This window comes from Orycteropus afer, unplaced genomic scaffold, assembly GCF_000298275.1.
Source record: "Orycteropus afer afer isolate SDZICR_OR568_19922 unplaced genomic scaffold, OryAfe1.0 scaffold00032, whole genome shotgun sequence".
NCBI classification, from domain to species: domain Eukaryota; kingdom Metazoa; phylum Chordata; class Mammalia; order Tubulidentata; family Orycteropodidae; genus Orycteropus; species Orycteropus afer.
The window spans coordinates 807,400-822,083 of NW_006921619.1; the positions used below are offsets into that span (position 1 = coordinate 807,400).

The following is a 14,684-nucleotide window of genomic DNA, read 5'->3' on the forward strand; positions in this document are numbered from 1 at the left end:
ATATATATATATATATATATATATATATATACACATGTATATATACATATATATATGTACATACATACGTACGTATAAAATACGAAGGAGCTCTGGTAAGGCATTGGGCTCCTAATCAAAACGTTCGTGGTTCAAACCCACCAGCTGCTCTGCAGGAGAAAGATGAGGCAGACTGCTTCTGTCAAGATTTATAGCTTTGGAAACCTGATGGGGTTGCTATGATGACAGTGGGTATATTAAATGTATCTTACATTAAATTATATACTTTATTAAATACTTAAAATAATCAGATTTTAAATCTCATTCTTTATTCTTTGTCTCTAACATGATATACACAAATATTTACATAGACGTATTTTCATTCAGTACTTTCGTGAGTAGTGACTGAGATCTTAAAAGCTTGTGAGAGGCCACCTAACATGTAACAATTGGTCTCTCTTCATCCACATAAAAGAAGAGTGAAAAAAATCAAACTCACATGACAATGACTAGTTCAAAGGAGTAGTGGACCATGGGAACCTCAGCCTACATAACCCTAAGACCAGAAGAACTACATGATGTCCACCTACCACTACCAACCACTCAGAAAGGAACAAATATTGGATATCATAGATAGAGAAGGAGAAAAATGTGGAACAAAACTCAGAATCATAAAAAAAAATCCAAGTTTCCTGGGTTGATAGAGACTGGTAAAAACCCTAAGATTATGGCCCCTAGTCACCCTTCAGGCCTGAATTGAATTCACCACCATGTCTATTGTTCTAACCAAACAATACAATAAAAAAAAAAAAAAAAAAAAAAAAAAAAAAAAAAAAAACCAAACTCACTGCCATCTACCAAACTCACTGCCATCTACCCATCCTTGGGTTTCTGAGGCAGTATCACTACAGAAGTATATTGGTCAATCTTCCTTCCAAGGAGTGGCTGGTGGGTTTGCTAACCAGCCTTTTAATTAGCAGTCAAATGCCTTAGGCAGTACACCACTAGAGTTCCTAGCCAAACAATGTGCAGGCGTGTAAGGTGAATACCAGGTAGGTATACTCCTTAGAACAATCAACCATGGGAGATGAGAAAGGCAGTATTTACACAGGAAGAGGGCTCAGAGGGCAGGAATGCATAGGAAAGAAGGGCACAGGGAAAAAAAATGTAATCAGTCACAGGAACAAAACAGGAAAAGAACTCTTACATTGTGGGGACTACCATCAATGTTTCAAAACAAAATATGCATGAACTGCTGAGTGGAAAATGAATTTCCTCTGTAAACTTTCACCCAAATCACGATTTAAAAAAATAAACATACATATATATAAAACAAAGAAATGGATGCACAATAGTGTTTGACATAGAAATGTCATGTAAGTATCAGTTATTACTATTGTATATACAAATCACATATTGCTGGAGAGAATAATGTTAAATGTAGTCTTACTCCATCAAATGCATGATAAATGTGTCTAACATACCAGATACTAGTTTTCTAGCTTAATACCAGTTGTGTACCCTTCCTTCCACCCAAAACTTTATATAGTTTGTGCTCTAGTTCCCTCTTCATTCTTACATCGAAAACTGTCTAGTTCTAAGATACATCTCAATCTCAATCTCTCTCCTCTCCTCTCCTCTCTGTCTCCCTTCTCTCTCCCTCCCTCTCTGCTTTTCTCATTCCCTATTCTTCTCTGACACATCAGGGCCTAAGGTTAAAATAAGACAGTAAGAAGAAGAATTTTTTTTTTCATAACAATTGATTTTATGAGATTAAATTTTAGAAAAAATAGAACTGAACTTTAAAGTGATTTTTTACCCAGAAGAAAGTAGTTTCTATTCTACAAAATAATAGAGTGGCATTGGAAGGAGTACGCAGAATGACTTTACAAGCTGATATTACTATTGAGGAGAGCAAACCTTCACTAGAACATTGACTAGCTGAAATATATATTTTAATTCACTTGTATTTCTATTAATTCTTTTCTCTCTCTGTTAAAATCAGAGTTGGGGCAGACAGAAGAACTATCGTCCACAGAGAAAGCAGCCAAGGTAGTTAAAAGGCGGAATAACTAGAGCACCATTCCCACACAGCTAAACAGGCACAGTCAAGACAGGAAGGGGCAGAAAAACTGGGTGAATGGAAACTGGGAACCCAAGGTGGAACTGGGGAGAGTGCTGTCACACTGCAGGACTGCAACCAATGTCACAGAACAACCTGTATCTAAATTGCTGAATAGGAAATTAAGTTGCTTTTTAAAACTTTCACCTAAACTCCAATAAAATAGTTAAAAAAGAAGAAGAAGAAACAGAAAAACAGATTGGTCTTCTAACTATTTAAGAAAGTAATCATTAAATTGAAAATAAACTTTCAAAAAATCAAATAAAACAAATGTGTAAAGAATAGGCCAGGATCAAGAAACATGTCTGAGTATAAGTCACTTCCTATCATTCTGCAGCATTAATTTTCTTATATGCTAAATATCATTTATTGTGTACCTACTGAAAACATTGTGTTAAGATAAACATTGCTCTGGTTCTTTCAAGTGCCCTGAAACAGTATTTCCCCCCCCCCCATTTAATAAAGAGTAAACTAGGGATCAAAAAAGTAAAAATATACAGTAGTGGTATAACCATGAAATTCAAAACTAGCTCTTTCTGATTCCAAAGCACATGTTTTTTCCACTAACCCATGGAAATTGGGGGAAAAAAAATTCATCAGACTACAAAACTTTGTATAAACTTTGTATAAAACTTTGTATAAACTTTGTATAAAAGTTTTGTTACCTTGAAACCAAATCAAACAAAAAGAAAAAAAGAGGAGGGAGGAAAAGAAACAGCTCCTTTCCACCTTTTCTTGTCCTGAAGAAATTTAGGACAATTCTTCCTATGACCACTAGAGGACACTCATCACTAGTCTTTCCAACTATAGGAAACCCGTGGCCAAGAGTCTGAGTCCTGGGGACCCCGCGTGTGTACATTGCGGCTGTTATGCCACTGAGTTGATTCCAACAGATAGCGACCCAATGTGACAAAGTAGAACTTCCCCATAGGGTCTCCTAGGCTATAATCTTCATGGGAGCAGATCGCCAGTTCTTTTTTTCCTTAGTGGGTTTGAACCACCAACCTTTTGGTTAACAGCCAGCAGTTACCCATTGCACCACTGGGGCTCTTTCCATGTGTGTAAAACAAGAGTTAAACCCTGTTAAGTTCTCTCATTCTTATTCAGATCCACATTCTCATTCTCTTCTGCTTACTCTTACTCACCAGTTAAACTATTAAGAGATAAAACTAGGGCAAAATTTTACCTAGCATGTTTCAAATTACAATGAACACATAAAATACCTAAAATTGAAGAAAGTTCTTTCCTTCTTACTCACAGAATTAATTTGGCACACTATTGTAACTAGCTAATTTCTGAATAAAAACAATCCAACACCCACTGCTGTCGAGTTGGATCAGACTCATAGTGACCTCTCCTTGGGTTTCCAAGACGGGATCACTATGGAAGTAGATTGCCCAATCCTCCTTCTGGAGAGTGGCTGGTGGGTTTGAATCACCAGTCTTCTGATTAGTAGTTAAATGTCTTAGGCACTACACCATCAGAGCTTCTAAATATAAACAAGAGATGACCCATAAAAGAGCAGCTTTTCATTTAGAGGTCATTTCAGAGACAGATAAGGGTAATCAAGCTATCACAACAGATGCATAATTTAAAACTGGAATTTATCAATGTTCTGAATAAATACAATATAAGAGTATTCTGAAGTCCCATGGGCCAGGGATCAGATGCTAGCTCTCCCATGTAGTAGTTGTTTAACTTTGGGGAAATTGTAAAAACAAAATCTGAAAAACAGGGAATAATATCTTCTTCTCACATTTACAAGGGTTAAGTGAGAATAATATTAAAGGCACACAGCACAATTATTTAGCATTAGGAATATGAACATTAGTTCATACATTTGTTATAGATGTGGGTAGCTTGGCAATCACCCTATCTAAAGTAAGGTCTTAAGAACATGTTATCTTGAAACAGAATGAGTAATGAATAGGATGTTTTCAAGAATAAAAAGTATTTTAGCTAAGTTACATGAAGTTTCTTGATCTGTGTTTCTAAAAGGCCACATGTAGATTTTTTCTCTTCCAAGGTCTTTTTCAGTTCAACAATTTTTGCTTCAAGACTTTGTTTTTCTTCAGAATTAATATCTCCCTTTAACCGTGACATTCGCCGCTCTACTTGTTGAATGTAAAAGTCCTGTTACAGTTTTTAAAAAGAAGGAATTAGTAAGGAGAAACATACAGTTGCAACAATTTCTATAAATGCAAAATCACAGGAAATATTTTATTATGAGTTTGGCCTGGATGTCATCATTTAATAAGATACCTTCCTCCTGTAGTAATTTATAGGATAAAACCATTTTTACTCAAAGGTGAGCATTAGGAAACTATTCTTCAACACCCAGGGTACATGACAGTGACACAGAATTACTCTTTTGAAAATAAAACAAAAAGGTTAGCTGGTAGGGGCTGTTTATCACACTACCTTGATAGAATCTCAGTACATTAACTGACATGGATTTTTGAGATTATGTTTTCTAAGGGGTACAAAAAAGATATCAAGTCGCAGACTGTTAGCCATGGAAGGATCAAATCTGATGAACTTCTTATGAATTATTTCTAAATAATTTAAGTGTCTGTAATTTTGAGAATTTAGGAATGTATTAGATAAAGAAATTTAGACAGAGACAGAGGACATTAAGAAATGTGCACAAAAACACAATACATATATTTATTAACAAGAACAAATAAGGAAAACATGAAAAATTATACTTTGAACCTATGGGGCAGGAGGCATGTTTGCCCAGCTGAGAGATAACACAATTTCTTAGGATTCTGATAGCCTACACCTTCTTTTGCTTTATTCCAGGTCCAGTTGCCCCAGGTTCCTTTAAAGCATGGATCCCCATAATTAGAGTTGTCTCTTCTCTCACCTATTTTTCAAATCAAGGGAAAAAAAAAGCTTTCTAAGGCTCCTCTAAGGAGCTCTGGTAGCATAGCGCCTAAGGCACTTGACTGCTAACCAGAAGACTGAAGGTTCAAACACACCAGCCACTCTTCGGAAGGAAGGTTGGGCAATCTACTTCCGTAGTGATAACTCCTGGGAAACCCAAGGAAGGGTCTCTATGAGTCGGGGCCTACTCGACGGCACATAACAACAACAACAACAAGGCTCCTCCAAGAGCTCTGGTGGTGCAGTGGTTAAAGTATTTGGCTGCTAACCAAAAGGTTGGCAGTTCAAACCCACCAGCCACTCTGCAGGAGAAAGATGTGGCAGTCTGCCTCTACAAAGATTTACAGCATTGAAAACCCTATGGGGCAGTTCTACTCTATCCTGTAGGGCTACTATCAGTCAGAATCGACTGGCAGTGGGTTTAAGGCTTCCCCTCTACTACTGACCTAAGACAGTAGTTCATTTTCAGCATCCATTTATCCCACAAAAAGAGTGCTTAGAAATCTTTGCTTCCATGGAACATTGGGGCATCTTGAGCACCACAACTATAACATATCAACATGGAAGATATTCATAGTAGTCACATCTACCTGATTGTACATAATTTCTTGCTGCTTCAAGGTTTCAAAATCCAGTTTATGTAACTGATGGTTGAGATGTTTCAGAGAGGAATGAGTTCCTTCAATTTCTGATACAACAGCTTTTTCTTTCATTGTTTCAGTCTGTAGCTCCTGAACTTTCTTAAATAGAACATCTTTAACTATGTTCAGTTGAACTTCTACTTCCTGATAAGAATAATGTGATTAATAAAACTATAATATCTTGAAATGTTTTATTTACATGAACATTATCATTTAGAAGATGATTCATAAACTTCAACACCTCAACATTTTAGCCCTTAAGAATGAATAAATGCCCTTCCCACAGTTTCAACAAACCCGTAACATTTCTTATACTCTACTGTTTTCTATTCCTGCACTGTGACTGTCATCTTAATGCCATTTCATGTTGTCCTAGCCTCACAACTTGGCCATTTAACTGGTTCCCTCAGAAAAAAAAATCCACTGGAGACATACAGCTTGCAAATTCAGTGCACTAGAGACCTGAACGTGCTCCAGGGAAGAGATCACATTGTGCAGTCTGCCACCTTCTTTTGGGCATTATCCAGTGGTGATGGATAAATATTTAACAATCAGTTCTCCACTAGATCAGGGGATGAGGGGAGAAGCCAATTTCTGTGGTGTAATATTTTCATTATGGCAAATCTCAAGCAACTTGTGACTCCACTAAATGCAGAGTGGGCAAGAAAGGCACAGTAGCAGACCTATGTAGTATTTCCACCACACAGATATATTTTGTAATTAAAACTAAATTTTACCTTTACACCTTTTTCCTCCTCCCTTAACATATCTTCCATATTGGTAGCTTTCTCTTCTACAGACATGGTTTTCTCAGTTATCTGCTTTAATTTTTTTCTTAGATTCTGATTCTGACAGTTAATTTGGTTTAACCTAAACAGAGTTTATATGGAGAAAACATGTTTAAAATTATTTAACACAACCATGGAATAGTTTATTCTAAGTTTTCTTCATATAATTTAAGTTCACTTTTGTTGTAAACATTTTTATTATAAATATATATTTTAAATAATAGGCTAAAATATTGCTATCTCTTGAGACTTTATGCTGAAAAGTCAGGAAGACAGTTTCAAGTTTACTTATGTAGTAACTATAATTTTGCAGTTATTTAACCAAAAAAAAAAAAGCTTCGGTATTTAATAATTATTCTAGAAGTAGCCAAAAAACCATAAACATATTTCAACATTTTTTTTCTTACCTTTTAGATTCTTCATTAACGTCCTTCTTTACTTTGGAAATATTTTTCCTCAGAGCTTCTAAATCACTGGAACTTCTATTCAGAGTGGCTTTTAAAGAATCCAGCTATTTATTAGTTAACAGACAGAAATTATATATTTACTCTATATGTAACACATTAATTTCATTTTTGAGGTCTACTGTGTCCATTTTGAGTAAGTTTTAACAACCTACATTACACCCATAAATGCAGTAAATGCTATAATGAAACTGATTTGTAATTTGTAAAATGACTTGCTTTATATAACTGGAAAATTAGCAGAAATAGCCAGTTTCACTAGGCCTGCTCAGTAAGAACATATCCAAGATTCAAGATAAATTAGTGTTTGTGTGTATATATACATGTATGCAACAAAAAAAGCTCACTGCCATCGAGTCGATTCTAACTCATAGCGAAACCCATTGGGTTTCTGAGGCTATAAATCTTTGCAGAAGTAGATTGCCCCATCTTCCTCCTGCAGAGCAGATGGTGGGTTGAACCACTGATCTTCTGGTTAGCAGCCAAATGCCTTAATCACTATACCACCAGAGCTCTCTCTCTCTCTCTCTCTCTATATATATGTATGTATGTATGTATATTTTGTAAGATATATATATTACAAAACTATACAAAAACTGTAAGTCTAAGTAGATTTGAACAAATCTCAAAAAGACTTTAATATATCATCTCCTAACTAATGACACACATTTTACTGCTAATCTAAATTGTTACAGAAAACTCAAGATCTGAATTTCCTCTTCCATTAAGAACACTGCAAATTATCAAAGATGAGTAGAGTTAACTATCCCAGCATAAGAATGAGAATGTAATATCTTAGTGGTAGAAAATATCCATTTTTTTGTTTGCCTGTTATCTTGTCATTATAATTTACCATTGAGACCCATGGAGAGGCTTTGGCCTGGAGTCTCTCACAGGATTCCACATGTGGCAGTTAGGTTAGGCATTGCACAACTCTAGAGGAGTCCTTCACACCACCTGTGATGTGAATGGTACCCCTGGTACCTTCACTGTTAAAGAGCTCAATCTGAGTACCCTAAGAGTTACAAACCATGAAGGGACATAACAAAAAGAACTAGAACACAGTTCTTTAATCAAAGGAAAGCCTCTATGTTTATTTTTATACTAATTTATCATGAACACCCAATCCAGTCTTTTCAGCTGACATACCTCATCCTTCAGCTGATTTCTGTTAGTTTCATGGTGCTGATATTCTGTCCTACATTTTAATACTTTACGATCAGCAGCAGCAATTCTTTTCTCATACTCTGTGTTATTCCCAATCTCATTCTCCAAAAACTTGATCTTTTCCTTAACCAAATTTTCTTTTTCTCTTATTTCCTGCTTTATCCTTGATAATGCCTGGGATTGGAAAAAGTATGTTTAATTAAATATATGTTTAATAAGTCAAACAAAGATAAAACTAAATAGACTTGCATTTTCATTTTTCTATTATAAAAGAGTGCATCATATGAATAAAAACAAAGTATAGATATGCTACACATCAATATCTTTATATTTTAAAAGTACAGTACAGTTTTTGAAATCCCACTGCCATCAAGTTGATTACAACTCATTGAGACTATATTTCCTTTCATCTATATAGAACTTTACTGAAGATGTGAGAAAAATAGTCACAGTTTTAAAAATGAAACAAAAAAGTAACAGCATTCAACATTTCTCACACTGAGTTTCAATGAGATTTTCCAAATATTTCATAGGATTTTTTTCATCTTTTGAAAATAACATTTTAATCATTGGTTTCAATAGGAACACATTCACTTAGGCTTATTGCTACTGTTGGATAGATACAGATAAGTAACATACACCATGTACAGTAATTGAGATGTGGACAAAGTCCTCTGGGAACAGAGAGATGTTGAATTCTACCCAATAGGGTCCATTAGAAGGTATTCCTTTAGATGCATCATTTGAGTCAGGCCTACAAAAATGAGTGGAGATGCACAAACAGGCTAAGGTGGTTAAATTGCAGGATAGAAGGTTACGGGCGAGGAGGGGACAGATTAAGAAAGAGTGAGGTACAAATGAAAGGGATGAAGCTGGAAAGGTAAAAGTTAGGGCCAAATTGTAAAGAAATTAAAATGCCTTGTTTAAAAAGGGTCAACTTTTATGCAATGTAGAACAAAGAAGATCATTTAAGCTTGTGAATAAAAAGATCAGACATTTTCACAAGTGTTTCTGAAGGCAATGGGTTGGATGAATTGGAGGAAAAAAGAAAAATTACCCTGAAATATATCCATTTCAAATTTTCAAAAATGGAGTTTCACCAAATAACTAATCCAGGAGATTGGGTAGGGAAGAAGGAGGCATGTATTTTAAATCACTAAATTTTAGAAATGCTACATTTAATACTGTATATATAACAATATTAAATGGGAATGTATCTGAGATGTTCTGCATTAAAAACATAATAATAATTTTAAAATTTAATCCAGTATTCCCATTCATTTTCTGTAACAACAATTATATAACATTCAATAAATGCAGCATTCTGTAGGTTTACTGTGTTCATTCAACCAAAAAGCAAGTCAAAACTCTCTAAGTTTACATATTTCAGATAATCATTCTAGACTTTCCTATCTTACATTCATTTTTCTACCACTTAAAATAGATGTTTTAATACCTACTTCAACATTCACATTTTTTAACAATGTTATACTTCCATAGCGATACTGCCTTGGAAACCCAAGGAGGGGTCACTATGAGTCAGGTCTGACTCGATGGCACATAACAACAACAAAATTCATGATTACGTTTTCACTTAGGTCACAGCTTGTAAGTAATGTTCTAAAATTTCTATACTACAATAAAAGCTTAAGAGCAAAGTCCTTTTCCTTTTCTAAATATTCTAAAGCTTTCATTAAAAAAAGCCAATTTTAGAATGCATAACTAGAAGACCCCAGCCAAGAAGGCACTGGGAAAGCAGGAATTGTTTCAGAGGAAGAGGGACAAGAAGGTCCAATCTCAGTAGAGATCCCAACTGGTACGCACACTGTTCTCAGTGGTTCACTAGAACTGATTTGCTTCTCTCTTCTCAACTGTGTTCAGTGGCGTTGGGTTGGAAATCAAAAGTGGCCAAAATAGAAGTAGTTACACACAGAAATCAGAATTGCTACAAATCAAGCTTCTATTTGTTTTGTTTTCAAAGAACTGGTTGCTAAACACTTAGACTTGTAACACTACCTAATGGAACCACCTCTTAGCACCATCTCTGGTCTCTGACAACACAGCCAGCCTAAAGACATCAAGCTGTAAATAAGGAACCACTGTGAATATAAGTGGAGTCCCTGGGTGGTGCAAATCGTTAATATGCTTGCTGCTAACCGAAAGACTGGCAGTTTGAGTCCACCCACTGGCATCTTGGAAGAAAGACCTGGTGTTCTACTTCATAAAAGCAGTCATTAAAAACCCTATGGAGCACAGTTCTAGTCTTGCACACCTAGGGTCTCCAGAGTCAGAACTGACTAGATGGGAACTGGATTGTTTAGGTTAATGTAAGCAGGGGGTTACTAGTTGTGGAAACACAAATCAGCAGGCAGAATCAATTTAGCCAGAGGCTGTGTGAGAAGGCCCACTTGATGCTGATTTATTGACTCTGGCACACTTGATTTACATAAAGGAGTCAGTCAAAGCTTGATTTTTGAAAGCAATAAGAAGTCAAGAAACAGACTGTGGTCCAGTTAATTATTTAATATGGCCCTTCTAACCACAGTCTTTGTGACTCCCACCAAGTGACTGGGTGGCACCATACAAATGTGAGGTGCTTGTGGCCTACCAAGGGTAGTGAGTGGATAGCTTGCTAATAATGTAAGTAAGGTACATGGTACCCTTGTGGGGGGAGAACCACGTGAATAAGGTGATGGATCCCTAACATGAGAATTGATCAGTTTTCCCATCCACTAGGCTCCTCGGAAGGAAGATGGGGCAATCTACTTCTGTAGTGATACTGTCTTGGAAACCCAAGGAGGGGTCACTATGAGTCGGGTCCAACTCAATGGCACGTAACAACAACAGGCTTAAAATGAACCATCCCAGAGGTGAAAAGGGAAGATCACAACCATCAAGAAAGAAGAGCCAGGAGTGGAGCACGTTCTTTGGATGTCTTTCTTGACCCAGGAGACAGAGAAAGCAGTAACACTTTGCTGCAATAGCGAGAAACAGTGGCAGAGAAAAGGCGTGAGCAGGCAATAGACCCAGCAGCAGACAGCACAGCAGACGTCCTGGCCTATGATGCCAAGAAAACTGAGTGCTTTCGGGCAGCAGGCTTGCTGGTGGAGTGGGGTGCCTGTCTGGACACCTATTGGCAGAGTCAAAATAGCTTTGTAATACCTGCTGAAGCAGGGCAGAGGCCAATGGGCTGTAGAGCCAACCAGCTGCAGGACAGAAAAGCCCAGGCCAGGAAGAGGCCTGGCTGTGTCACAGCTAAGAGGCTGTCCTGATCAAAGAAATGTATCCTGAGTCATTTCTGATCCTGAATTGTAATCTGTTACACTTCCCTAACAAATCCCATAATCATGACTATTGTCTGTGAGTTCTGTGTGGCCATTACCACAAATTATCAAACCTAGCAAAGAAGTAGAGAGTGTCATGGGAGGAAGAGTTGCTGTCAGAATTAGTAAGAAAGGTGGAGGGTGAAGGAATGCCTAACCTCTGCCTCACAGGAATCAGCCTGGGGCTGTTGATGTTGATCTGGATCCTCCTCCCCGCCTGTAAATTAGAGGAGGTCAGACACTGCCTCTCCCACGCCATCTTTACAGAGACACTATCAGAATTAAAATTAACAGGATCTCATAATTAAAATTGGTTCTCCCTTTTCTCTCCTAGAAGCCATAGCTCACTTGGTTGTTGAATGTTGGTTACTTACAGAAAATTAAAAGAATCACAGGGAAACTGCATTCAAGATATCAGCGTTCCAAACCCACAGTGGCCTGAGCTTTGGCCTTTACATGGAGTACGTTCAGAATGGAGTTTAACATAGCTCACCTGCCTTTTGTCCTCCTCAGTTCCTTCTTCTGAACCCCCCTTAATCTACCCACTTTTATTCCACAGCAAATGATTATTTAATCCCTTAATGATTTCCCAAAAGAGTTCTAAATTACCATTGAATGTAGGAGGAGATAATATTAGGTGTGTATTAAACCCACCACTGTCGAGCCTATTCTGACTCATAGTGACCCTACAGGACAGGGAAGAAATGCCCCATAGGGTTTCCAAGGCTGCAATCTTTACAGCAGCAGACAGTAACATCTTTCTCCCACAGAACAGCTTGTAGATTCAAACAATGAACCTTTTGGTTGGCAGCCAAGTGCTTAACCACTGTGCCACCAAGGTTCCAGGTCTGTGTTACCTTTGCTATATTCCTCCTCTTCTGAGCTCCTACCTCATTATTGGTGTCCCAGATTCAAAAGTGAATCTTTATTGCAATTGCATGAGTTGAGGGCAACTAACAATAGAAAAAGTTCTTTTCAGTTTTTCTATTAGGATCAATGCCCTACACTTGTAACTTATTACCAAAGAGCATGTAGCTTAAATCCAGGGCATCTTAGACAACCATCTGTAGGTCAGGACATCGGTTTTACTGCAGTGACATTATTTGGTGAGTTTTCTTTTGTTCTATAATTCAAAGATGTATCCCATCTTCAGGCATTAATATACTATAAGAAAATAATCTTCATAAAAATCACATTTCTTAACAGAGCCAACTTTGAAAAGCATTTACCCAAAATACTGAAACCTACTAAAGTGATTTTCAAACAACAATGTAATTTACATGGGAAATGAATGAGTTAAACACAAAAGCAACAAATATAGATGAACACTGCAAGGACCAAACCTTACCATGGCACAGTTATCTATGTCTCGATCCCTTTTCTGCATCTGTTCTATTGTGTTCTCCCACTGTTTAATGAGTTCTTGTCTCTCATTATGTATCTTACGAAAATCTTGTGCTGCTTTATCCAATTCTAACTGTCAAATAGAGCAAATAACACCTCTGTTAATTTAAGTGCATTTGCAAAAGTCATCTTGAAAATTAAGAAATAAAAATCTTCATTAAACCAACCTGTGCACTTAGAGTTTCTGTAAGTTCATTGTCCAGTACTTTTCTTTTCTGATTACATTCCAAAGTCAGTCTTTCTAATTGTAGGGTCAGTACCTATGAAATAGCCACACATAAAAATATTTATAATTAACTTAAAAGCTGTTAGATACTATTTCTAACATGAAATATTATATTATTAATATACTATGTAAAGATATATTTATTTGATATATAAAACAACTATAAAATAAGGTATATTTCCCTTGTCTTTTACCCAAAGGGCCAATGTGTCTGTATACAGCTACAATGCAAACTCAATTGTTTCTAAAATGACTTTTAATAGTTTTAAAGTAAATTATAAAAATATTAAACTATAATTTGTCATTTAAAATAATACAAAACCAAAAACCAAACCCACTGTCATCAAGCTGATTACAACTCATAGCGACCCTACAGGGCATAGTACAACTGACCCATAGTGTTTCCAAGAGTATAAATCTTTACAGGAGCAGGTTGCCATATCTTTCTCCCATGGAGCAGCTGGTGGATTCAAACCACCAACGTTTTAGTTAGCAGCAGAGCACTTAACCACTGTACCACCAGTGCTCCTCTTTCAAAATAATATATTTGGTATAAAATCTACTACAGAATAGCATACTTCATAATACTAATTTTGTCAACATGACCAGCTTCAATTATAAGTAGATTTTAAGTGATAGTCATAATATGTCAAATAGTCATATCAATAAAAATGATAGACAATATTCAAAATATTTTTGGACAAAAATAGCTAAAATATTTACAAATAGTTCTAATACAAAAATTTCTTTTCTGAAATGTTTTCAAGAACCTCTCCAAGTCAGGTTTCTTAACCTACGGTCGTGGATTCCTAATGGTGAAAGGTCTTCAGGGGATCTGTGAAGCTTTTGAACAAATGTATAGGTAATTGAATATAGTCATTTTTCTAAGTAAAGAATTCTTAGCTTTATTAGATTCTCAGAGGAGTTTCTGACCCAAAAAAGTTTAAGAATACTGTTTTCAAAATTCTAAGTACAAGTTTAGGAAAAAATGTTGACACTTGCAGATTCACAGAAAGCCTAACAGTTACACCTTATAGTTTCTTACCCTGATTTTATTATCATCTTGTTGTGAATACTTCTGAAGAGTGAGGGCATCACTGTCTTTATGAGCTGACTCTTCTAACCAGGCTTCCAGTGCTTGCTGGTCCCAGTTCATCTGACACTTCAAACCATCCAATTTTTCTGTAGTTTTAAATATGGTATTCTAATTTCCAAAGAAAAAGAGAGATTATAAAACATTATTTACTATGACTATACAAACTAAAAGAAACATGATATTATATACTCCCCAAAGTAAAAAAAGACCAAACCCACTGCAGTCAAGTCAATTCCAACTCATAGCAATTGTATAGGATAGAGTAGAACTGCCCCCATTTGGTTTCCAAGGCTGTATATCTTTATAGGAGCAGATTGCCACATCTTTCTTTCTTGGAGCAGCTGGTGGGTTTGAACTGCTGATCTTTCAATTAGCAGTCAAGTGCTTAACTACTGTGCCACCAGGGCCCCTTATATACCACAGAACATGTTAAATAGAAGAAATCTTATCCCTGCCTTCCAGATGTTTATAATATACTACACTATTTATAGAAGCTCTGGTAGCATAGTGCCTAAGGCACTTGACTGCTAACCAGGAGGCTGGCGGTTCAAACCCACCAGCCACTCCTTGGAAGGAAGGTTGGGC

At 36.5% G+C, this 14,684-nt stretch overlaps 1 protein-coding gene across 1 annotated transcript in view; it reads right to left on the bottom strand.

Moving 5' to 3' along the window:
• CCDC39 (coiled-coil domain containing 39) overlaps positions 1-14,684 on the bottom strand; it is a 73,121-nt gene that overhangs the window by 29,694 nt on the left and 28,743 nt on the right. The window contains exons 4-11 of the mRNA XM_007935896.2: positions 14,049-14,207; positions 12,945-13,037; positions 12,722-12,850; positions 8,033-8,224; positions 6,827-6,930; positions 6,369-6,501; positions 5,581-5,775; positions 4,070-4,234 (exon numbers count right to left, since the gene is read on the bottom strand). Coding sequence (XP_007934087.1) covers positions 4,070-4,234; positions 5,581-5,775; positions 6,369-6,501; positions 6,827-6,930; positions 8,033-8,224; positions 12,722-12,850; positions 12,945-13,037; positions 14,049-14,207 — 1,170 coding nt within the window. The remainder of the gene's footprint in view (positions 1-4,069; positions 4,235-5,580; positions 5,776-6,368; positions 6,502-6,826; positions 6,931-8,032; positions 8,225-12,721; positions 12,851-12,944; positions 13,038-14,048; positions 14,208-14,684) is intronic.